This window comes from Pagrus major, chromosome 6 (genome assembly GCF_040436345.1).
Source record: "Pagrus major chromosome 6, Pma_NU_1.0".
Taxonomy (NCBI): Eukaryota; Metazoa; Chordata; class Actinopteri; order Spariformes; family Sparidae; genus Pagrus; species Pagrus major.
The window spans coordinates 31,974,798-32,001,375 of NC_133220.1; the positions used below are offsets into that span (position 1 = coordinate 31,974,798).

At 40.9% G+C, this 26,578-nt stretch overlaps 1 protein-coding gene across 3 annotated transcripts; it reads right to left on the reverse strand.

Annotated features, from left to right (window-relative positions):
- Positions 1 to 12,594: 12,594 nt before the first annotated feature.
- Positions 12,595 to 26,260, reverse strand: txnrd3 (thioredoxin reductase 3). 3 transcript variants are annotated; one of them, XM_073467884.1, is made up of 17 exons: positions 26,222 to 26,260; positions 25,928 to 26,097; positions 25,150 to 25,210; positions 23,665 to 23,774; positions 22,211 to 22,318; positions 21,900 to 21,972; positions 21,651 to 21,770; positions 21,367 to 21,509; positions 20,887 to 21,002; positions 20,140 to 20,365; positions 19,786 to 19,878; positions 18,356 to 18,432; positions 17,301 to 17,457; positions 16,947 to 17,054; positions 15,922 to 16,017; positions 15,669 to 15,803; positions 12,595 to 13,809 (listed from the first exon to the last, which is right to left on the reverse strand). In XM_073467884.1, the coding sequence occupies exons 2-17, from the start codon at positions 26,042 to 26,044 to the stop codon at positions 13,747 to 13,749; spliced, it is 1,803 nt and encodes a 600-aa protein (XP_073323985.1). In that variant the 5' UTR covers positions 26,045 to 26,097; positions 26,222 to 26,260; the 3' UTR covers positions 12,595 to 13,746. The 3 variants fall into 3 exon arrangements, with proteins under 3 accessions (XP_073323985.1, XP_073323984.1, XP_073323983.1); XM_073467883.1 differs by having other exon boundaries at positions 25,928 to 26,134; positions 26,231 to 26,251; XM_073467882.1 differs by lacking the exon at positions 26,222 to 26,260 and having other exon boundaries at positions 25,928 to 26,145.
- Positions 26,261 to 26,578: the final 318 nt, after the last annotated feature.

The following is a 26,578-nucleotide window of genomic DNA, read 5'->3' on the forward strand; positions in this document are numbered from 1 at the left end:
GCTGGCATGATCTTCAAATACTCAGCGCAGGAGCTCCTGGACCTCTGCTGTCACTTCACCCCAAACTCCATCACTGAAATTAAATCTCTTGGTCTCCTATGCACTCCCGCTCATTGCACAGGGCCTCAAGAGGCAAGTTTGTTTATACGGACAATGCTTTTCCCTCCGTGCTGACTGACAGGCGCTCCATCACACCAGCACATCGTCATCAAAACCACACACACAAAAGCACACTGAGCAATCTGAGACCCTTGGCTTGTGTGAATGGAGCTGATTCCTCCATATCCCCTGCATCAGCATCTGTGAGTAACACTGCAGCTTTCATGCTGCTGAATCCTCGATCACTAAACAACGAAGCATTACTCATCCATGACATCATCACAGACAGGAAAATTGACTTTCTTTGCCTAACTGAGACATGGCAGCATCAGCAGGACTTCTTAACTCTAAATCAAGCTACTCCCCCAGGCTATGTTTACATACAGAAGCCCCCGCTCCAAGGGCCGTGGTGGTGGGCTGGCAGTCATACATCGAGCCGACATCCTGGTTAAACAACTTCCAGTGCTGAATTTCACCTCATTTGAGTGTGCAGCCTTCTCTCTGGCTGGGCATACACAGCTTCAGGTTGTCCTCATCTACCGCCCTCCAAAAGCCTCCACCACCTTCCTGTCTGAGCTGTCTGAGCTTCTCACCTTCATCTGCTTCATGTCTGCATCTACCTCCTGCTTGGTGATTTCAACATCCATGTGGACTCCACCAGCTGTCCCTTTGCCTCTGAATTCCTGTCACTCCTGGACTGCTTCAACATCACACATCATGTTAAAGGTCCCACACATGTCAAAGGCCACACGCTAGATCTGGTGTGCTCCACTGGCACAGACCCCTCCCATCTGCAGTGCTGTACCTTGCTGTTTCAGACCACCATGCCGTCCTCTTCACTGTTCCTGTCCCTGTGCCCAAACAGCACATAAATTGTACCATCACATACAGGAACATCAAGACAGTGAACACACTGGGCTTGACCAACATCCTGGCAACCCACCTGGCCTCTGATCCCCTTGACACCTCACTGGATGGGCTGGTGTCCCACTATAATGCTGCTCTCTCCTGGGGTCTTGACTCCCCTGCCCCTCTTAAAACCCGGACTGTCTCCTTTACCCATCCTGCCCCCTGGTTCACCATTGAACTCCCTAAAGACCACTGTTCGCCGCCTGGAGAGGCTCTATAAAAGATCTGGCCTCACCGTCCACCATGAAGCCTACAAAGACCACGTGAGGTCTTATAAAGAACCTCTCTCCAAGGCCAAAACAGACTACTACACCACCCTCATTGGAGACCAGCAAAATAACCCCAGAATGTTGTTCTCCACCATTAACTGGCTCCCTTAGCCCTCTGGATGTCCCCCACCTTTCTGGTGCCCCTGACCACTGCTTCAAGTTCCTGGACTTCTTCCAGGAAAAGGTGGCTACCATTCACCAGCAACTCCTGGCGTCTGCCATCCCCCTACCACATGCACCTCTGACACAGATAGCTGATCCTCCCACTGTTTGCCTGCCCCAGTGCTCTCTCTCCTCCTTCTCTCCTGTGGACTCTATTTCTGTTGCTAAGTTGGTCTCCCAGGCCAAAGCCTCCATCTGCTCTCTGGACCCCATGCCAACAACTCTGGTGAAGTCTTGCCTGCTTGCCCTTTGCCCCCTCATGGTGGACATTATCAACTCGTCCCTAGAATCTGGCATGGTACAATCCATCTTCAAAATGGCTTCAGTCACCCTCATCCTCAAGAAGCCAGGTCTGGATCCAGATGACTTGCATAACTACCGGCCAATCTCCAACCTTCCTTTCCTAAGCAAAATCCTGGAAAGAGCAGTTGCCACCCAACTGCGTCAGCACATGTCCAACCATGAGCTCAATAAACCCCTTCAGTCTGGTTTCAGGGCACGCCATAGCACAGAAACTGCCCTCATCAAGATCACCAATGACCTCCTCGTCGCTGCCGATTCTGGCCACATCAGTATTCTGATCCTCCTGGACCTCTCTGCAGCCTTCGCCACAATCTCCCACACCATTCTCCTCACCCGCCTATCTGACTACCTTGGCCTCACCGGTGCAGCACTCTCTTGGTTACAGTCTTATCTAACAAACAGAAAACAGTTTGTCACCATTGGAGACTCCAGTTCCACCCCAGCTCCAGTCAACCAAGGCGTGCCTCGGCTCTGTGCTTGGACCCCTCCTCTTCACCATCTACTCCCCCTTGGTCAGATAATTCGCAAACATGGTCTCAACTTCCACTCCAAAAGGCGCTATATAAATTAAATGTATTATTATTATTATTATTATGATTCTCCAGGATGCCATTATTGACTTACTGGACAACCAACCCATCCCTCCAACCCATCCCTTCACCTCCTCCTCCCGACCCTGCTGTGCTGGAACTGAACATCCAGCCTGAGCCTGCGCCTGCACACAGTCTGGTCAGAAGACGTGGTGGATGTCTGCTTACATCCAGGCACAGGTGAGATACTAAGTATAGGTTAGGCAAAGATGTCATGAGAATTAGATCAATGTATGTATTGATACAGATATTTTCCAATGGTCGGTGCTTTGTGGCAAAAGAAGGCAGGAAAAATGTCCATTTTAATGTGAGATGACTTTGTTTTCCTGAATGTAATGTCTGCATTCTTCTGTGTCTTGTATGTCATGTATGGAGAAAGGGTGTCGTGGGTTTATTAAATGTCTCTCTCCCTCTCTCTGTCTCCACAGTTCCTGCCGTATCAGTGGCCTGTGTATGGTGTTGTGATACCCGCAGCAGCAGCCGTCAGTCACCCTGCTGCTCCTCCACACACTGTAAGACCCTGGTTCACCACACACACTCTGAACATCTCCACAGTTTGGTTGCAGCAGACAGCAGGTTTAGTGCTGTAGGAGAAGGATATCAGTGCAGGAACAGTTACAGCTTTACAGGACAAACACAAGCAAAATCTGACTTTGTCCTGCAGTTCCAGTTCAAATGTCCCTTAGAAAAATGTCACATTTTAGAATTATTTAAAGGAAAGTGAAGCTGTGTGCTCTTGAAGCTCAGTTGTATATTTTGTGAGGGTTTCGGGTGTCAGGCTGAGGCCAAGTACATCTTAACATTAAACAACTCTGCACGTTAATTACATCAGTAAAACAGTAAAATTAGCCATCATTTCTTTTAGTGTTAGACAGTCCATCATCCCAACAGATCATTTGTTACATGATAAATCTAAAAACTACAGTTCACAGGTGAATGTTATTTCCTTTTTTATAGCTAGTCAGAGGTGAAGCACAGTTTTAATCAAGTTATGACTCATTCAATGCTGCAGAAACCGCCAAATCATAATATATTAAGAAATGAATGTGTTTCAATAAACAAAAACATAATATTGAAAATTAATGGAGGCATTAATCAATTAATAAAATACAAACAAAAATTGATAGTTGTGTAATGTGCTTCTGTATTTCATTATGTATTTATTCCTCATTTGCATTATGGAGGAAAAATGGTGAAGTAAATGTAGAAGGAAATATACTGAAATAATTAGTGGATTTAACTTGGGGGCGAACGCAAAGGGAAAAGAATACAGAAATAAATGCATTAAAAATGCCTTAATAAATAATGACATTTTAATGAATATATAAACCTGAAAATTAAATGGGAAAGCAAATGAAAAAGACATTTTGGCACTTTCAGTCCTCCACAGTCCCTCAGCAGAAACGTGCATTATGTCATGGCTGAATGCTGTAGACTCTCCAGATGTGTTTTAATCCCACAGATGTGACAGCAGCTCATTGAAAGACTTATTATAATTTATTGTGATGGGAAATCCTGACACCTGGTGGACACATGACACCATCTCAGCTCGTCTAACCACCTGTTCTGTGTGTGTTTGTGTCTCCAGTATAACAACGTACCAGTGCTGAGGCTCCCTGGAGGCTTCGACCACAACCTGCAGTGTGTTGGAATGATGGAAGTAACACACACCATCACACACACACACACACACACACACACACACACACACACACACACACACACACACACACACACACTCTACTGTCTAATCGTGTGTATCTGACTTGTTATCTGTGTAGGAATGGAGAGCCGTTGTACTCTCCTCCTGCTGTCCCTGCTGCTCCTCAGCCGAGCACCTCCAACTCAAAGTAAGTTTGCTGTGGACACTTTTGATCAAAATGTACTTTTCTCCTTATTGTGACTTTCTCATGATCAGTCTTTTTAAACTGAATTCCATCCGTTGTTGTTTTGTTGTGATTGACACAATTAATGAGAACCTGTGTGCATATTTGTGTCTGTAGTCAGTGTGTGTGTTTGTGTGTGTGTGTGCTAACAAACAGTGTGTTGTTCTTCTGTCCACAGTGGAAGTCACTCAGCGGAGGAGCAGGCCATATACCACTAACAGGCCAAAAAGAGAGAGAGAGCTCCATGCCCAGAGACACTCTGGCTGGTCTGTCAGCCAAAACTATGTAAGTACACATTGCTCACACACAACTCATACATGTTTACATCACCGCATACATCACTGGACAAGAGTCACTGCAAACAGTCTTTAGAGACGTGTTTGGTATTGTGTAGGGCAAAAAGAGGAAGAGGGACAGCAGAAAAGCTCCTACAAATACATTCATTTTTCAAACAAAGAAATGTATTTCAAGGTATTTAGTTCAAGTAGTTCAACACTTTGGAGCACCATTCAACATTTACATGAATACAAAGTTCAGGATCATTAAAGATGACCAATTGTACATTTTATTAGATTTCATTTGAATGGCGCAAAACAACTTCCCCACTGTGAACGATAACACTGAGGTACAATGGTTCCTGGTACAGGATCTTTAAAGGGGCACTATTTTTAATTAGAAGAGAAAGATCTTCATTGACTGTTTTTTTATATACTTAAACAAACTACATAAACAAACTCTTTTTGTTTTCATGACTGAATAAACAAAGTGACGTAAAGGACAACACAATTTCATACTGTTTTCCTTTTTTACATGTGGCGGACCCTGCCACCTTTCTAGCTTTAAACAGTGTTCTGGAGACTGAATTGTGCTTCTTTACAAAAGTTGTGACTCTCAAATGATGTCATGTGATCCAATGTTATTATTCAGATGTCGTTTACTGCAGCTGTAAGAAGAGGTATCTTATTTTCAGAATGTTTTTAAAGTTTTAGAAGACTGATCTGTGTTTTTGTTTGTTGGTGTAGCAGCGTCTAAGAGGCTGTGTGTGTCACCAGTGGCATCCACCTCACGGGCAGCTGTGATGGAGGCCTTGACCTCACAGAGAGCCGTGGAGGAACCACGTCCCCCTCAGACAGTCCCGGTCCTGTCACAGCACACATCAGTGGACAGCCATGGTGCAGCTGCCGCACACACAGACTGCAGTGACCGTGCATGTGAGTGACATGTATCACCTGCCACAGGAGCACAATGTAAGCCCCGCCTCCTGGCTGCATGTTCTAGAAACAGCAGTCACATCTCTGTCCTCTTCTGCAGGACACACACAGAGTCAAGCCAATCAGAGGATGTGGAGCATCACCCGGTGATGGAGCAGCTTGGTCCTCCACCAAGTCCATCCAGTGCAGAGCATCAGCTGCCCTCCTCTCCTCACTGTGGACTTGATGTTTAGATAAATGTACAGATAGATGTTTAGATAAATGTATAGATAGATGTCAGATGTTTAGATAAATGTACAGATAGATGTTAGATGTTTAGATAAATGTACAGATGTTTAGATAAATGTACAGATAGATGTTCAGATAAATGTATAGATAGATGTTTAGATAAGTGTTTAGATAGGTGTACAGATAGATGTTTAGATAAATGTATAGATTGATATATAGATAGATGAGATTGATGTATGGATTGATGCATAGGTGTATCTTTGATGTTGGATTGATGTTGGATGTATGTATAGATAAGATGTATGTATAGATAGATAAGATGTATGTATAGATGTATGTATAGATTGTTTTACAGATGTATGTATAGATTGATGTTGGATGTATGTATAGATAAGATGTATGTATAGATAGATAAGATGTATGTATAAATGTATGTGTAGATTGATAAGATGTATGTATAGATAGATAAGATGTATGTGTAGATGTATGTATAGATGTATGGATTTATGTATAGATGTATGTATAGATTGTTTTACAGATGTATGTATAGATTGATGTTGGATGTATGTATAGATAGATAAGATGTATGTATAAATGTATGTATAGATTGATAAGATGTATGTATAAATGTATGTATAGATAGATCAGATGTATTTATAGATGTGACTACAGAATACATAAAACTGTGTTTGACATAATTGCTGTAATTAATAATTTGATACATGAGACAGAGACAAGAGCCAAAGCTCAGTACACATTAAGTATCAGAAACGACAGCAGGCTTTTAAGCCAATAACTGCAGAGGTTCATCAGTGGGAAACTGTTTCATATACAAGGTAAACAAACAAAACAACAACACAAAAAATAATGTCAGGGTGCTACTTCTAGCAAATATGAATAGGGCATGGAAGCTACGACTCAACAAAAAGCTGTAAATAAGGTGTTAGCGCTTTGTCAACACTTGCTGTAGATCATAAATATGTAATATAACAGAGCAAAATGAACACACTTCTGAAAGTTGAGTCAATGGCTAAATGTTAGTAGCACATCCTTAAGACACCAGCTCAAGTTTAGCACCATACAGTGCGTGGACAGACACTGTGATCTGTAAAGCATTTACCAATGCTCAAATGCTTGAAATCCATCATGGTGGTCAAGTCATACAGAAATGTAATCAACACTAAATGATGGTGAATGTGATTATTTAGGTCTGTCTCAGGCTTAATACAAAGTAGGACTGCTGGCAAAGAAACAAAATGGATAGACCAAGTTCTAAAGATATCTGAGACAATGACCAAACTCAAGTACTTGTGACAAAACAGCTAAATGCTTCAAAATAAGACTTAAATATAGAAAAGAACCAGTAGCTGACAGCATTTTTAAGCCATGATAACCAATTAGTTCACTACCTTGTTATGATATATATACACAGAGGGAGAAAAAAACTTTATATCAAACCTTTATCACCAAGGAAAACCTTAAAGCAAGCAGTAAATATACTGCTGTTTATCAATATTTACAACACAAAAGCTTCTCTAAACAGGTGTAAGCAGTTAATGATGCTGTTGTTAGTTATTGGACCACACAGGGCCTCTGTGTGGGTGATGATTTAAACATGCACAGTTTCAGTGCTCTCTCTAAGCCTTAAGAGTGAAATGGGACCACAACACTCAGCAGATAGAAAGACAGACCAGCTCACTTCATTTCACATCACTTTCCACATCAGGAATCTCAGATGTATCTGCTAGTTTTGGAGGATGATTTTTCTCCTGAAATGAATCTTAAACTCTGAATTAGAAATTGCTTATCAATGCCATGTTTCAAGCTCGAGATCTTGTGTTGTTTTCCAAAAGTGTTTTCCTGAGGGCACTCATATTCACAGTAAATGTTCTTTCAAGTTAAAACAAATACTTAACACTTAAACCACCTTCACTGTAGGCCTTTATGTATATATGTCCATGCTGTAACATCACCTGCAGCAGTTTAAATACAGCTACAGATGAACAGAGTTTGGCCAGTGCAGATAAGGCCCGGTAGAGTATGGATATATGTGTACGCAGGTGGGTGAAATCTATTACCAAATAAACTAAAATACTGCCAACCTACATATAGTTCCTCCTGATTATTATGTAGAAATATACTTGCTGCTATCACCTGTCTTTTCACAGAGCAGCATCTGTATAATGTGTGACAGAGCAGGCATAGAGGTAGCACTGATTGATTCACTGGTGTCACATCAGTATGTCCAGGTCGTCACTGTGGTCCTCCTCCGTCACCAGTAGTGACAGCGGGATGTTCCCTGGGTTCTATGTTCCCCTCTTTGTATGTGACCGGGGAACATGGGACCCTTTTTCTAAAAAAAGGGTCCCATGTTCCCAACCTGAAAAATGGGACCACATGAAGTGAAAAGTCAGGGGATCAAAATGATTACAAGTCATCCTGAACAATCAAAAAGCAGAAAAAGTAAATTAGTCTGCACCAAGGGCAATACCCAGAACTTTTTGCCCACTACCAGCACACTTACCAGGGCGGACTAGGCATAGAAAAAGAGCCAAACAAAACAAAAGGCACACGTGAAAATGGTCCAACGGCAAGAGCAGCTAATGGACCCCTGATGCTCAGCGGGGAAACAAATATCAAGAGTCAACGAAAAATACTTTATTATACAAACATTCACATACTCTGATTAAATGTCAAAAACTACATAAACTAACTTTAAAAAGGCTGGCAGTCGATCTACACTCATAACAACTGCCAGCCGCCTTTAACCCAGAAGGGAAGCAGCTCTGAAATACATGAAAACAACAAATGCCACACACATTCAAACCCTGACAGCACACAACAATACACCCATAAAACAGACTTAGCCTGCCACTTGTTTCTGGCCTCGGGGTCTTACATGCAGGACAGCATGGAGTGAGGTGTGCACCTGCCTTACTTCTCCACTAGGCGGTGCACGTCCCCTTTTCTTGCTGAGCGCCGCCTGCCACATCCCATTGACCTGAGAGGGTATCCCCTTATTTAGTCTGTGTGGATATGTGACGAGGAAAGCCGGGCTGGTGTAAAGCAAAGTGTCTGACCGTTCTAACAATGTGCTGGCCGGTCCACTCCGGATGAAGACAGAAACAATTCCAGGTAAAACTGGTTGCATAACTCAGTGTTCAGATAAGACAGTATCTTTTTAATCAGTGGCCTTGTTATACATCATTTAATCTGATGTAGTTGAAACTTGCAGACTGACTTGAACTTCTTTACTTTGTGTAAGTTTATGTCAAGCATGCACAAAACAAACACATTTATGTCCACAGTTGTAAAACATGTGTGATTTGATTATGTAAGCCTGGGTTTCACCAATAGGGCATGCTGGCCAGTCATGATGAGGAGCGTGTTGTGAAACCAGCAAGTCATAGTGAGACACTGATGACTTTTGACTTCTGATTACAAGCCGTAGTGTTCAAGAAGGCTTGAGTTTCCTTTTGCCAACTTCCAGGTTTCCAGGACACTTATCCTGAACTGCATCTTCACAAAGCTGCTATCTGTAGAAAGTGACAGGAAACTGCGTTTTTTTCAAATGAACTGGTTTAAATTTAAACTGAAAGTACAAACCCCTTCGTTTTCTAAAGGCAGGTTATATCAGCCATAAGCATGGAAGAAAACATGAGTTTTATGACAGAGGAAGAGGTCAGAATGAAGTCTGCTGATTTGTCCCTGCTTTTGTTCCAACATCACCTGTGTCAAATATCACTTCCTTATTAGAAGGTGCTTGAGTAAAAAGATTTCGTTTTTTCAACAGTTGCAGGTGGGTTGTTGCAAAATAATCAACCCATTCTTCTGAGCCATTCCCCATGCTACTTTACCATCTCCAACAAAAACAAACATACCAGCATCACACACACACCCTCATCCTGAAGGACAAAGCCATCACACGCCTAGCACTCACAATAGCAAATAAAACTGATCGCCCTCAATCAACACTTCACATTCCAACTACTGTCTGGTCAGACAGGATTTTAAAATAGAGAAGAGCCCGCTTTAGCAACCCTGAACAAACTGCCTTGCTGGCTCCGTTGTCAGCTGGGATACTGAGCATTGGGCAAAAATGTTAGCATTAAGATTTTATGGGCTGTCTATATCTGTGTGTTTCTCTGTGTACGCATGTGTCTGTGGTGTTCTGGCTATGAGCACAAATCTTCCTCTAAATCTAAATCCATCTATATTCTCAGAAATAAAATAAGAAAAAGCACTTAATGGGCAACAAGGCAAAAAAAATCACACAAAAAAAAAATCACTACGAAGGGACACAAAATGATTATAAAGATGCACAAAGTGATTACAGTGGGATGCAAAACAACTAAAAAGGGACATAAAACAAGTACAAAGAGACGCACATGACCACAAAGACACATGACATGGCTAAGGGATGCAAAAAGGACCAAAAAGACATTCAAAACAGCTACAAAGAGACAAAAAAAGACTTGATAGTCACACAAAAAGACCAGAGAAACAAAATGACCACAAAGAGATGCAAAAAAACTACAGACATACAATTACTACAAAGGGACATGAAACTCAAAAGAAAATGCTCGAAAGAACCACAAGAAGATGCAAAACAACTATAGACGGAGTTGTTAAATTGAGTTGTTTAGCAACACTGAAAACAACTATGAATGGATGCAAAACAACTACAAAGAGACACAAGACGACAACAGAGACACGACAAATGACAAGATTACTTGGTTCTCCTTTTCACTTACCAAAACCTCTAGAGTTTTATGCATCCCTTCCTTCCTACTTTGAAAATAATTTATGTGTATATCTGTTTGTTAAACTGTAGTTATATAACCAAGCTCAGAAGATATTTTTTATTCCAGTGTCAAGGTTGGAAAAGCCTCTGATGCACTGTTAAGGTCAGGTCAGTGGGGGACAATGAGACAATGAGATCCCACACCTTTTGTTCATTTTGAACACCAGAGAGGAAAATAAATCTGTAAAGTGAAACTGAGTTACCAGTGGTCTAATACTTCCTCATTCCTGTCGATGTATGAGGATGTTAATAAAATATACATAAAGTGAGTTGAGCAAGCATTGTATAGGTAGCAGGAGATGCATCTCAGCTTTGAACCCCTCAGAACAGCATTTAAACAAGCCTCTGTTTTTGTGTGCTACTGGAATAACAAACAACAGTGAATTGATTAGCTCAAATTAAAGATAGATTGTCCTCAATAAAATACGTTTCAGCAAAAATAACTCATCAAAGCCTGAGTTGTCATGACAGCGTTTGCAGGTGACAGTGTTTTCAGATGTGAGCCGGTGGGCCCAACAAAGGCTTCACACCAGCCCAGATGCTATTGATCGAGACCGCCACTTGTGGGGCTGAATAGTCCCACAGAAACACGGACACCCAGAGAAAATGATGCTATTATTTCTCCACAGCTCTCTGATGTAGATGACGTGAATGGGCTGCCCACTTCAACGGGGCGATTTTGATCCACTGTACCTGTGGATGAGCAGCGCTCAAAATATACAACCACCTCATCTCTTCATTCTTTCAACTGTGCTGCAGCTTGAGACATGAGAGGCATGAGGACCCTCGAGACTAGGTAGGGTTCCTAGTCTCAGGGGTGACCAAGTGTTTAATATAAAATAAATGTGATAAGAAACTATACAAAATTATCATGACCCAATAAATTGTGAAATACTTTAAGAATTTGTTTAAAACTCATTATTAAAAAAAGTTATTTCATCCTTATAGTAACATAGTTCATTTTTATTTTCATTATTGAAGTGATCATTTCAAAATGCCCTTTGTAATTAGTCTATTTGAATTGTATTATTATTTATTACACTTTCTTTAAAGAACACCTTTATTCATCACCACAGTGCTGCAAAAGTAACCCAATTACTCTTGATGAAGAGTAACAATCCAGGCACGAATCCAAGTCTAGTTAGTTAGCTGTTCAGCTAGGTAGCGTCTTATAGCATATTAGCAGCCTTTATACACTTCCAACAAAGTAAAGGTTAGCAGCAACAATATTCAGAACTACTTTGACATTGGTGTTGCTCTACCTCTGTTATTTTTTTTGGCAGTTTGTGAGTCTGCTTAGAGAGGCGGCATGCATGTGATTGGTGGAAAGTTGAGGGGTCGGTGACTGCGACAACTCCACCGTCATGACAGAAAGGGACATTATTATACAATAAAACATTTTAAAATAATAAGTAACATAAAATATAAGTGTCATTGGGAAAAATGCCATCACAAAGTTAAAAAAGGCATTTTGTTTTCAAATAATACTTGAATTTAATTTTAATTATGAATTTAATGACATATTCTTATAAAATTCATAATACGAATCTATTCAATTTACATTATACATTCACACTTAAGCAGTTTACTTACTTTACTTAGTATTGCACATTTTCTATTAGGCCACATACAGAGATCTGGTGTGAATGTGAAGTCTAAATAAGTATAATGTTGTAATTTGAAAATAAATTTGAAAATTAAGTAACACTGTTCATACAAATACTCCCCATTTACATAAACTGTTGGTTCATTACCAGAGGCTAAATGTCTTGACCAGTGGAAAAATCAAAAACTTACCTATAGTTAGTAATTTTGTGTTGCAACTGTTTAAAGGGGGTATGGATAAAACCTGAGGCAACACTTATTCTCTTGTAAAAACACAAGATATGCTTCAAAATTAAATTAAATATGTATAATGAATACTTGACTCAAGCACTTATACTCAAGCATATATTACACTGGTCATACGCTAATTTAGAACTGCCATTTAAACATGAGAAAATATTAGCCTCAGTCAGGAAAGTGTTGAGCAGGTTGCTAAGAACAATTGCTCTGTAGAGACTTTATGGAAGGAAAGTCTCTGAGTTTAAGGCTTCAGTTCAATCTGAAAGTGAAAAAGTCACAAAGCTGATGGTGAATTAATTCATCCTTTATTAAATCTTGAAAGAAGTAATCTACAGTGGTTTGACACCAACAAACAAGTCGTTTATACAGATGACCAAAGTCACCTGCTGACAGCAGCCAGAATGCTGCCCTCTAGAAGAGTGAATATATCTTTTACATACACATAATGCAGAGGCAAACACCAAGATGCAACAAACAAGCATTAAATTAAATGAGTAAAAACAGGTGATGATTTTTTAAAGACAACATTCAGCTTGTATTTTCCATTCAATTCTATAAGATAAGTGTTGCAGCACATAAAGGTTTGAATGATCTGCATTTGTCAGCTCTTATCTCTCGGCAGACTCTTTAGATAAACACTTTGGTAGAGATGATGGGTAAAAACAACCCTGGAGCCTCCACACAGCAAAGACAAATATTGACAGCAACATGTATACACCTGGTAAGAGGAATGTGTGGAATGAAGAAGGCTCAACAGAAGAGACATTTAATCTACACACACACACACGCGCGCGCGCACATACACACGCCAGATTAAATAACACGTTTCCATCACAAAGTGGAGTTCAGAGCTGTGCATCCATTCAAACCTGTTTTGTGTGCCAATTTAAATCTGTCAATTTCAGTGTGTGTGCCATCTGTACACTGGGGCTGAATGAGAAGTGTTTGAAGTTGGGGGTTGGACGAAGGATTAGGGCCACCATCAGGAGCTTCTGCAGAGGGACATCGATCCTCACCCACCTCAGTATTTCAGGTTACGGGTCAGGACGTCACAAACAGCCCAAACACACACACATACTCGGCAGCAGTGTGTGTGTGTTGGTGCTCCTCTGAGAAAGACTCACTGGTAGAGGCCAATAAAAAACCAGCAGAGTAACCCCGCTGTTCAGCAGGCTGCTCTCATATCAAAGTACCTCAGCCAGAGCTACAGACTCACATCCTCAGCTCTGACTTCTGCCAGTCACCTCTTAGCTCTCAGCGAGCCTGAATGAGTTATTTTACCGATTCAGACGGCCACGGTGTTAGTTCTGTCCTGAGAAACAACTGCCCTGTAAAGTGAGCAGCTGGAGGTGAGGCTGAGCTTTGAGGTTGACTGGAAACTAAGATGATATTAGGAGAGTCTAGTATGAGAGCAGCCCACTAAACGAGCAGGGTTTAACCTCAGCAGCCGGCCTGGGTGATGTCTCCACCGGAGCTCTTGGTCACCTCCATGGTGGTAAAGATCTGCGGGATAAGAGAGAAACACACTTTAGGCAGTGCAGCTTTATTATGCAACCTTAACAAGCTGTCTTCAAGTTTCAGGAGCAAACACAAAACATTTTAAGTCTAAAAGGGAATTAAACTAAAGACAAAACTAATTGGTCAAATGAAGCGGATTCATTTTGTTAGCGTTTAAATCTATAGTTCAATAAAACAATATGTAACTTGGACATGAGCATGACATGGTTAAATGAACAGTGTCTAACACTTTGTTTCAAAATGGAAATGCAAGTAATGTAAAACATCAAACAAGAGGCAATTGAGCAGCTTAATGTGCTGCAATTATCACCAGACCCCATTAACATAATGAATAACCCTGAGGCAGGTCTTTAATTAAGCTAATTAATGCACAACATGTACCACAGTAGCTGAAATTAAAATATTAATTAAGGTTAATAACAGAAAAAAACAAACTAAACTACGAGATAAAACAAAGTCAGGCCTCTGAAACAGACATGTTAATACTTTAAGCCTTTGACTGTGGCTGCCCTGTTATATGTATTCTGATCAAACCTGTGTCTGGCACTGAGAATTAGAATTAGACTCTAGAATTAGAATTAGACTGAAAAACAAGCCAGCGAGCAGGAAATATTTTAACAGGAAGCAAAGGTTCATGACCTTGGCAAAGCTGATCAAAGTGCAGAGTGATTTAGATTTTTTACTGCTTGTCCTACGTATACGGGCAGTGCAAATCTTTAAAATCAGCCTCAAGTATAAGGACATGATATCTACATGCATACACACACAGCTTTGTGTTTGAGTTCAACATGTTTGTGCTAACAAGTATTTTGCTATACAGCATTTTCATTTCTGGTCTGTTCTTACTAGTGGTCAACAGAATACTGTAGCAACACACTGTAAAAAATAATAAAAATAAATAAAAAACAGCAAGGTTTTGGTATGTTTGTTAAGTATTGGGTCAGTTTCATAAATGATATTTTGGACTGGTCTGTAGTGTAGCACTCAGTCTTCATTTTGCCCTCAGATTAGTCTGATGCAAATTTGACAGTTCCACAAAAATTAAGACTATGTAAGACAAAAAAATTAGCCATCCTAACCTCAGGCTAAGTCTGAACGAATGCCTTGTCCAGACTGCCAGCCCAAATCTGTTTTTGACTCACAATGCGACACACAACAACATCATCAAGTCCAGAGACACGGAGGTGCATCAGAGCGGCTGAGCAGAATTCATGCTGCTACTAGTAGAGCAGCATGGAAGACGACACAGAACTCTAACACTCTGTGGACAGTCACGCTAAAATAACTGTCTTCTTCACAACTTGGCAGCTTGAATCTTTGGTGGTGAGATGATCGATCTCCATTTTTAATGCTTCCATGTTGAAATGCCACTTCACCAGCACATTTACTGATGCCTACATCGTTATGACGACAACCCAAGCAGATAGTGCGATAGGGTGATGTCCATATACAAAAATCTGATCTGATCAGGTCATTTACAAACAACAGTGCAGACAGTCTGTCTTAAAAATCTGATTTGACAAACAAATCTGATTTCTCTGCAGTCTGAACATAGCCTTAGAGCCATGTTTCCATGGCAACAGTCCATAAGCTTGTTTACAAGCGCAGGGCACTAGTACTGTTATAAGTCTTATCCTGATTTGAACCACATGCAGGATATGACATTTATTTGGAATTCAAGAAATCTGGTTTTTCATCAACCTGTTAACATTACTAACAGTATCCAGGTTTCTTGTCCTCTGCCCGCATATGGGACTTGATTTCTCACATCACAGCCATGATGTTCTGTACCAAAGAAGCTGTTAACATGCACCCCATGGCATATACCTGAGCTGACTTCTTACCTCAGCACAGGTTGGGTGGATGCCGATAGTGCCGTCCAGCTGCTCCTTGGTGGCGCCACATTTCATGGCTGCCCCGAAGCCCTGCGTCACCTCTCCAGCATTTGGACCTAGGTAGTGGAAACCAATGACTCGGTCCTACAGTGAGACAGGAACAACAAAACGTCATCATTCATGTAACATGAAAAGGGTATGAGGTGCTGGTTGCTAAAGGCTCAGAAATGATACAACAATGTAAAAGTAGAAACAATCTTACGTTGTCCAGTTTATTGCAGATGATCTTGGCGTAGCATCTGTTGTTGTCTCTGCCGGGCACAGTGAACTCCAGAGGCCAGAACAGACTGTGGAACACCTGAACATAGAGAACACAAACACAGTGAGGCGCTATTACAGGGTCAACAGCAATCACCTTTATTACATTACCAATGACACATCCAATGACAAATCTAATGTCTGCCATTTCTACTGATCCTTAAAAATGTTTTTTATTGTACAACTAAATCTGCTGTCAAAATGTGTCTGGGTGTACTGAGATACGCCCAGACAGACTACACTTTATACTTCCTGGCTGGAACATTGACCAACATGCATGCATGAACATGTAGAATTGAAAATCAGTTAATTGTAACAGAGACATTCAGGCTGCAAGCAGCAACCACAAGGAAACTGCAGACAAAAAATAATCTGACTGGAAGAGTTCTGTAACCCGTTAAACGTACCACACCCAGGGGTGGAATGGAAAGTACTATTACTCAAGGACTGTCCTTGAGTACAAAATCAAAGTTACTTGTACTTCACTTGAGTTTTTTTTTTTTCACGCCTCTTTGTACTTATACTCACTACATTCATCTCACAGCTTTAGTTAATTGTTACTTTAGAAATCCTATTAAACTTAAGAAAGTGTACTTCAATTTCAATATTTTTTATAAGCTCTTCATGACTATACTAACATACTTTTACTTTAGTAACAATTAATGGAGGACTTTTACTTCTAATAGTACTTTAACGGTATATTATTAGTACTTTAACTGAATTAAAGGATCTAAATACTTCCTCCGCAAAAAAGCTTGGCGAAAAGCTTAAAGTTTTACGAACGTGACCAAGTGAGAACTTTTAAATTACAGAGAAATACTACAAATATGTTTTACATATATTACATGTCTTCATTGATCTTAGATATACACTTTACTCTAGCCTGCCACAAGATTCACAGTCAGGTGAACCAGATAGTTAATCAGTTATTCAGATGTGTGTGTGTGTGTGTGTGTGTGCGTGCGTTACCTCGATGTTTTCCTGGCCGTAGAGCTCAGTGGCTCTCTCCTCTGACAGACCACAGGCCCCGTACTCCAGTGGGGTGAACACAGTGGTGGGAACGTTGACATAGTCGCACTGCAAACACACACAATTAATTACTGGTTGTTACATGAAGGCGCCTGCTGCCACATGTCACACAATATAGCAGTTCCAGAATAGCCTATACAATTAATATCACATCAGGCATTAAAATAAAAAGTATTCATTAAACTTGACAGTAAGCAGCTCTCCTTATCGTTAATATGTTAAAATCTAACATGCTGACAGGAAATCTGACAATTTGCAGGTCTACATCGGAAGAGTCTTTAAATGCAGATATACCTTGGCTTTTGAGCCCCCATAGAGGCGTCGTGCCAGCAGCTTGCCAGCCTGAATGGCTACAGGCGTCAGCTCCCACTTGTCTTGCAGAATGTCTCCAATGGCGTAGATGTGGGGCACGTTGGTCTGCTCTTCATCATTCACTGGAATTTTTCCATTCCTGAAGGATGGCACAGGGAACAAGCCTTACTTAATTTCAATTTCCATTATCCATTTTACCTTACTAAGTGGAAAACATTGTGATTAATAATCTTTACTCAACTTTTATTCCAGTTTGTTCTAAATATCTATCTATATATTTGGCCAAAGGAACAACAACAACAACCCAACACCTCTGTAAATGCAGCACAGGGCTGTCTATCCATCACAAGGCAAAAATCTAATAAAGTGGGTCTAATGTCATGTTGGGCAGAACAGAGAAACACAACTATAGTAGTATTTCTATAAGCCACGTTATATTCTAAAAACATGCTGATGGCCCCTGAACCCACTGGCCCTTTGACTGTGTATCGGCTTCATCTGAATACTACTTGGGTCATAAGACTGGGGCATATGACTCATGGAGCGCTCTTATAAGCCGGCCTCATGCTGTCTTAATCCCCATTTGCCTCATAGGCTGAATCATTCAGTCATTCACAAAACAGTGCAAAGACAACATCCTCAAAGAAAAAGGGAACATTTTCTTTGTGTGTAATAATACTAAATAAATAAATAAATAAATTATAATGGGCAACAGGAAATGTATTGACGGAAGGCATCCACCCAGATCAGACATTGCAACATAATGACAACATTAGGAAAAGCTCTTACATTAAGATAATTGACTTTATGTTGCTGATAGATTGTACAGGCCCTTCTCATGTTGCTAACAAGATGCCCCTCCTCTCACTCTCGCAACCAAATCCCCCGACACAGTCACACACCACCCCTGTAGAGCACCATGGGGTGGCAGTAACTGCTGAATCACCATGACTGTTCCACGAGTCTTAAAGGCACAGGCCGCCCCTATCTCATTGCATGAAAGTATATAGAAAGATACAATGAGACAATAAACTTACTTGGGGTTGACTTTGACCCCTGCCTTGTCCAGGCCAATCTTGTCTGTGCATGCGTCTCGGCCCACTGCTATCAATACCTGAAGAACAAGGAAATGGCTTGTTAAGTTTAAAGGAAGCCGTTGCTGGTTTTATATTGACACATGGATGACTGAATGTAGGCTGGAGACAAATGCACGTAACAGAAACAAGAGAAAAGAAAAACATTCTGCACCACATAAATGTCCAAGTTTGTTTCAACAGATTATTGCTTTTGAACAACAGGGCAGCTCACTTGCTTTGTGAGGCTGACACCAAAACCTGATGCTTCACGTTGACATTTTGTTTGTCCAGATCTGGTCAACAGAAACAGACATATGGAGACCCACAATGTTATCAATTATAAAAAAAAACCTGTCATATCAATAAATTGTGCCACATTTTTAATTTATAAAATATTTTCCGAAATCATTTCTGAATTGTTCCAATTTAACTCATTTTTTTTTAACGTTATTTCATCAGTCTATTTACCATAACAGGGTTTAATAAAAAGGTTGTATTTTATTTTGTATTCCATTTCATGTCACTTTTCAGCCAATCATATGTCCCCTGCCTCTCAACGACTGCTACCAGATTTAGCCAGTTAGCTTCTGTTAGCTAGAGCAACAACAATGCTTCAGTAATTCTGAATCAACTAACGTGCTGCTGTAAATAAACATAGCACACAGACACTAAAACTAACATCTCACTCTATTTAGTTTAAAAAGGGTGCACATGCACTTACTTTACAAGCTCAGCGCAGTGAAGAGACAGTGGTAATGGCAGCAGCTAAAATTAGCTGCTAAATTCTAAAGATGTTCCCCATTGACAGACAAACAGCAAGAGCAACTGCAGAGAAATGATGTCAGCCTTTTGGCTCTGCACAGCAGGTGCTAGTTAATGAAGCCAACGCTGACGTTTCACTTTGATGTTGAGTAATAATCTAGGCACACCTTGGTAGGTGACTAAATGAGTAGCATTAGCAGCCTTTTTAAGCCAGTTGGTCTAAATAATAAATGCAAATAATTAAAAGGAAACATTTCTTCAATTACTCCACAAATTGTTAGCTAATATTTTTTCCACAATTTATTCATGTGATTATTTATTTAAAAATGTATTTTTTATGCATTTCATTTTCAACGCTTTAGGCCTCCACACAAAATTGGCCCACAAAGTAACATCACAAATAACCTGCACGGCCAAGTAATACCATTAAAGGTGCTATTTGTAAGAAAAGATGATTGTTGAGTCTCATTCCCAACTCATCAAATAATGACGCTCTGGGTTTCCCAAATCATCAAAAACTGACGCTTTGGGATGTAGGATGGGTCGGCCACCCTCCAAAAGCGTCAGTTTTTGATGAGCACCTTTAAAAGATTGAGAGTTAAGTGAAGAATGAACGGATCAGCACATACAGTGTTGTACTCTCCCTCGATGATCTCATCGGTCTCTGTGGACTTGGCTGTCACCTTCAGCTTGCCAGGAGTGCCTGCTTCCAGCTCTTCCACCTGACACACACAGATGCAGGAAAGTCAGTTTGTGCTTTTGTCAAATGTCTAGCTGACAGATAAAACTTATGATGCAAGATGGTACAACGATAAATCTGATACTGTACAATAACGCACAGATCAAAGTCGGCAGAAAACCTATTGCCTTGTTACCAATGGATACTAAAAAAATGACTTTAAGCACTTACTGTAATTTTGCATGGCCACATCCAATTCCACTGCAGCTATAAAAATGCTTTAGCACTCTCACTTAACACTCACCTTTACAGGGACATATTTGCGGAGGAACTTTACGCCGTGCTCCTCCATGTGCTCTCCGGCACGGTTGGCCATGTCCTGGTCAAAGCCCCTCAGCAGGATGGACCGCACCATGACGGTGACATCGAGACCCAGGCCGGCCAGGAAACCACCGCACTCCAGAGCCACGTACGATGCCCCAATCACCAGGGTCTTTCCCGGACAGTAAGACAACGAGAAGAGGTCGTCGCTGGTGGACAAACACAGAGGAGGACAAACACAGCAGGGGTAAAACATAAAACTGAGATACTCCTCAGCTTCAAACCTCACAAAATGAACCCTGTCCATACACTTCCAGTGACATTTCACCTCTCTACAGTCAAGGACCTATCCTCTTAACAACAAATATGCCTCTATAGGACAAAAAGCTAAATATTGTCCACACAGAAGTGCCCAGGCTGGGGTTGTGTCTCATGCCACACAACAACTTTTGGTTTGAGGATGTGTGGGACTAAGTAAGCAGCATGAGATGATTTGTCGGTTGCCAAAGCAGCATCATAACCAGTGACACCTGAGGATAATCTTGTATACCATTTAGACAGCTGGAGTCCAGTCCATTAAAGGGTGTGTTTGTGCTTTCAGAGATCACACTGGCCTGATATGCCTCTTCAGACATCTGCTGAGCACACATTCTGTTCTAAAAATGAGCTCTGGAGAGGTGTCCAGTACACAGCATGTCATTAAATCAGGCTGGTGGCACTGTACCCTCACCTGGTGATGCAGTACTCCCGGTCTCCAGGGACGCCCAGGTAGCGTGGCCTCTCGCCTGTAGCCAAGATGAACTTAGCCGCTGTGTAAAATGTCTCCTTCCCTCGTTTGTTTGTTGCCTGTCAGAAAATACACTTGTTGAAGCAGGTGCTACAATATGCAATTTTACCAACTCATTAAGCAGAGGATTTCTTTTTGTCAAATATACGCAGGAGGTTTTGAAGCATCTTCTTTTTGCTTTGGCTGCAGCTAGTGGTCTGACCACCAGTATGAAAGCTAACAACAACAATGCTGAAACACAGCTAAAAGAAAGGCTTCAAGTTAAGCCTGATCAAGAAAAACAAAATAAATGTTGTCTAACCTAACAAAACAGGTTAGACAACATTTGAAAGCAGACAGCTTATCAAGATCAGTGGAGAGTTTTGGTGTGGCAACTTGACACGTGAGACATTGAAGTGTCCTATATTACGAGCAGTCATTTACCTTGATTTTGTGTGGTTCAATGAACTCTGCGTAGGCATTGACATAGTTGACATTTTTGTCTCTCAGTGCCACCCTGTAGCCCCAGTTCAATGAGCCGATGTAGTTGTTAACCGCCTCCTTCATCGTGTCCCAGTTGTGTTTCACTGCGTAGACAGATGTCCGTCAGTGGAATCAGAAGATAGACAACAAGTGAGTACTAAAGAGGCTTGCCTCTGATTTACCACAGGGAGCTGTTCCGATGTCCCCCCTTCGTGACCTCCTAGGTCGCTGCTCTGAGCGCTCACCTGTCTCATCAAACTCCCAGCCGAACTTGCGTGCGTCCTGCATCGCTGTGCTGAGCAAGGCTGTCTGGTGCATCAGTTTCTTGGGAATGCAGCCCACGTTCACACATGTTCCACCTAGACCTGATCACCACAGCAGGACACATTAACACCACATGGATATGATCACTAACCAACCAAATTAGATTTAAATAAATGCGGCATCACATGTACAGTATGTAACTAGGTATTCCTGAAGTGGAAGTATCTTACCCCAGGAGGTTCCCTTTGGTGTGGGCACAACATAGTCCAGTACCATGACTTTCTTCCCCAAATTAGCAGCTTCCTGTTGTCAACAAAGTCAATGTTACTGCAACATTGCATAAATCTGGGATTTACTAGACACATGGCTGCAGTCTGTACGCAATTGGAAACAGTTAATGGCTTAATCATAACTGTGGTTACTGATTACAGCATTACAACATTAGCTTTTGTTTCATTCTGAGTCTCTGCAAACCACAGAATTGCACAACAGCCACTACAATAAGCTTCAGTAAGTTTCACTGTGTATGTGTTGCTGTCACCTTTGAGCAGGCGAGGCCTCCAGATCCTCCTCCGATGACGATCAGGTCGTAGTCATATGCTTCATTTTCTCCGCTTAATAGCTGCTGCAGGCTGCCGTCTTTATGTGCCTGACAGAAACATTAACACAATGTTAGTGTCGATGTAGATCTTATGTACGTTATTGTGTAGTGAGGGTGTAGCCACTGTCACAGGTTCTGCCTTTTTCTTGACAGGGCCCCCTCCAATTCTAGGGGCAATTTCCTGAACCTACATTTCAGCCCTGCTCAGGATGTGGTACTTATTTCAAATCCCAGGTTCTCTCAGGGAGCAGGCATGAAACAGCTGCTTTGCAAAATGGTAACAATAATACGTGTTTACATAAACACTGACGGTTTGTTTCAAAATACAAAGTTTCCCAGTGACTTTCGGGTAGTCCTGGTGTTTTCAAAATCATGCGACATTTCCAGTAGTGACCTTTTTACCACAGGTAAGACCCTTTCACAATACTGATATTTAAAAGTCACCACATGTCAATGGAAAATAAATGCTACTGCAACTTTCTCCATTGTTGTCTGAACGGCAACCAGCATACCAGCTCACTGAGCAGAGAGTAAAAATTAAAATATTTGTCCTAGTTTCACCACACGGTGTAAATTTTTCAACAACTGAAAACCAAAACGTTCTGGTTTGTAAAAAAAACAAAGCAGGTTCAGATTATGGGAGGCTCCAGGTTACAGATTGTGAAGTTCCGGTAATGGGAAAGAGCTAACAGTTTGTAGAGATTGAATCAAAATGTTAAAGTTATTGTACTGTCCCAGTCAAGGATTAAAAGTCATAAAAACGTGAAACTGCAGTTTACCACAGCATCAACACAACCTGCTGCTGTTTATTATCAACTAACCAAGATTCAATGTCATACCTGCTGCTGCATATGTACTCCATAAGCAGGTTTGCCTGCCCATGCAGCTATGTACTAGTGTAGCTGTTGTTTGTACCAAGACAAAATAAGAGTCCCCTTCATCCTCCTGCATCACGACACCTCAGAGGGCGTTATCACTGTAACCATCTTCTCATGTTTCCACCATTTGCTCACAAGTAACATTCATGACTCACTGGTATGTTCTCTTGGCACACCTAGATGTTTTTGGTTACATACCTTCCTTTCATGCTGTGTCTGCTGTGACAATGCTCTACCAAGTTTTTTTTTTTCTGTGGTTAAGAGTGAAGCCATTGTTCACAGCATAATTCATAAGCCCTTTCCATGCAAATCAAAAACTGTCTGGCCTAGCTTCGAATGCAAATTGAGTCACACAGGCTTGTTTGTACACAGCCACTGGTATCTGAGCAAGCCACTTCATTGAGCAACATCTCATGGCAATCATGTATTCAGGAGATGTGTAACACAAGATTGTTGAGCACTAAAGAACTAACTTCCCACAAGACAGTCAATTATTGACACACATTTGCTCCTCACCTTCAATGTATTGTCACAGCCACCAAGGTGTGTCTTGTTGATGAAGACATTCGGAACAGTTTTCTGTCCAGTCATCTCAAGCAGCATCTCCTGGTAGTTGGTTCCTTCCTCTGGACAGAAGAGTTCATGTTGTTGAAGTGCAAGTTATTACACTTGTTGAATACAAATACACACATATGACACTGAATAGATTAACATGCAAATGATATGCAAAAATAGTAAAAGGGGAAGCATGGCACGAAATGTTTATACCGAGTCCATCATTATCACACATCAGCAAAATCTCCAAGTCTCTTCCTGTGTCAACACTATGGCCACTTACCACAAGTACAAAGAGAGCCTGTGTTCAAACAGTCACATACTTACTAACATTTCTATGTAGTCAGTTTAGCCACTCAGAGTTTACTAGTAATATAAATGCAATGTTGCTATTGTTACCTGTAGTTCACTACTCCCACTATTCCTCACTCTGTTGTTATGAGTGTCATGTTTTATCAGTTTTGGTCTCCAGTTGTGGCAGGAAACATGTCGATGCTAACAGGTTGCTCAAAATCAAATTCAGTCAAGAGTGGAATTACTATTTTCTGCTTGAGCAGCAGGCTGACTTTGTCTTACAACTGTTATGAACTTAAACTTTAATATCATATTCTGTCAAGTTTCATCTTCTTAATGATGATTAAGCCTCAACATCCCTATATATTACCTGCAGCTGCAACTATGACAGAAATAATCCAGAGCAGAGAGGTTGGAGTTTACTGAGATATGGCACAGGGCCAAGATATCTTCGGTGAGTGACTCAGCATGTTTTGTGTTGCTGCAAAGTGAGATCGCAGCACACTCTGGGGTGACACAACATCCCCAGTTGTTGTGGATACGAATGCATTTTATATTAACATTTTACTGAATGGTTTGTAACACGTTATAATATAGTTTTAAGCATGGATAAGGACATTTGTGCCTGTTAATGTACAGTATTTGTCAACTTCTCCCATGACGATATGTTATTACAACTGTGTTTTACTTAACGGTCATTCATTATCAGTTTTTATACCAGCTCCACTCATGAGTTACATTTTTAGCTGTTGAAAAATACATTAATAAACACTTTTTTTAAAAACAACAATTACAAAGATTGTATTTAATGTACATATACTGCTTATACATTCTAAATAGGGTGGTGAAAGTTTATTTATGCAAAGAATGGCAACATCCAAGTCTAGATTTTAAGACTATGCAAATTTCATCATAACATCAGAAACATTGTACACAAAGACAAAATCTTGGGGTACATTATTTGGACCATTGTGTGCCACATTGCTTTTTGATATATACACATAAAAGTATAGACTAAGTATAGTATAAACTGTAGCCTTATATATATATATATATATATATATATATATATATATATATATATATATATATATATATATATACATACATACACACACACACACACACACAAACACTGCAAATCCATCTTACCTATGAGATCCAACTCCACCACATTACACTCGACTTTCAGCTCTTTGAACAAATCTTTCACCTAGAGACACAGATATGAAAAACAATTAGTCCATTTCCTCAGTGACAGGGTTCATAATATCCGAATACACAATATGACTCGAAAAATCTTTCCCCATCAGAAAGGATTCACAAAACATTGCTTTAATTGCAGACCGTTATAATACTCCACAGCCATCATTTATATTAGTCATGAAACACTGCTGTGTTGCAGTAAAATCCTATAACCCTGTTAGCTGTTCACAGCTAACATCTTCTGTGTGTGACTTGTGTTGGCGGAAGACAAATTTCCTACAAGAATACAAATGACAAAAGTGGGAACTTCAGACCAAAACAAGTGCTGGTTTGTAATCAGGATGGGTGCTAAATGGACATTGGGTCTTAGACTTGAGGTCTTATCAGGTGTTAAGTTAGCTATGAACTATAAATGTTGTACCGGTCACTAACTTTTCGACCACATTTAGATAAACGGCCAACACATTTATGACGTAACTTAGTAAAGTTAATATTTAATGATATATTCTTTACAAAATATCATCCTTAGTTAAATTGTGTTAAGCGGCTCGACGTTACTTGTATAACTTGTAGTAACTCAGAGTATTCAGGCTCCTGCGGCTGCGTCAACGCAGCAAGGACAAACCAGCAATTAGACCAAGCCCATGTACTTCGCGGGAGAAGATGGAAGTTTCCGACCGGCACAAGCGAGGTCCCCCCCTCTTCGACAAAATGAGTACCTTACCTTGACACAATACGGACAGTAGCTTTTACTGAAGACCAACACTTGGTTGGAGTCAATAAGATGTTGTATCCGAGTTTTGAGTTCATTCTTCCCGGTGTCGTTATCGATGGGAGGCATTTTTCGAGGTATTTCCGTCAGCCTGCGCAGGGCAAGCTTCGACAGGCGGCGGACTAAAGAACGACGAAAACCGAAATGAAACCCCACAAACTCTCTCTTGGTAAATGTATGAACGAATGTCTCTCGGTACTTTTACCAAGAGAAAACACTAGAAAGCAGCTGCAACGCCGGTCTGACCTCGGTTGCTCTCCTTCTGCTGTCAGCAGATAGTGTACCGACCGCGCCAAACGCCTTTTACCATCTCTTGTCTTGCTGCTTTGGGTGCGCTCGATCAGAGTCGCCGTGTTGCACGGCTATTGGGGGTTATTCCGTTGCTCATCATTGACAACAGGAAGAACTCCACCCGCACGGTCGGCCCTTTGCTTCAAAACGCGCCTACCTACAAAAACGTCACAGGGTTGCCTATTTACATGCCGTAAAAGCATCAAATAATAATTATACAGCGTATATAATAAAATGATATATTAATTAGACGCTTGTAGACCCGCTACTATTTGGGGCGTCGATAACAGAAATAAGGAGACCTACGGGCGC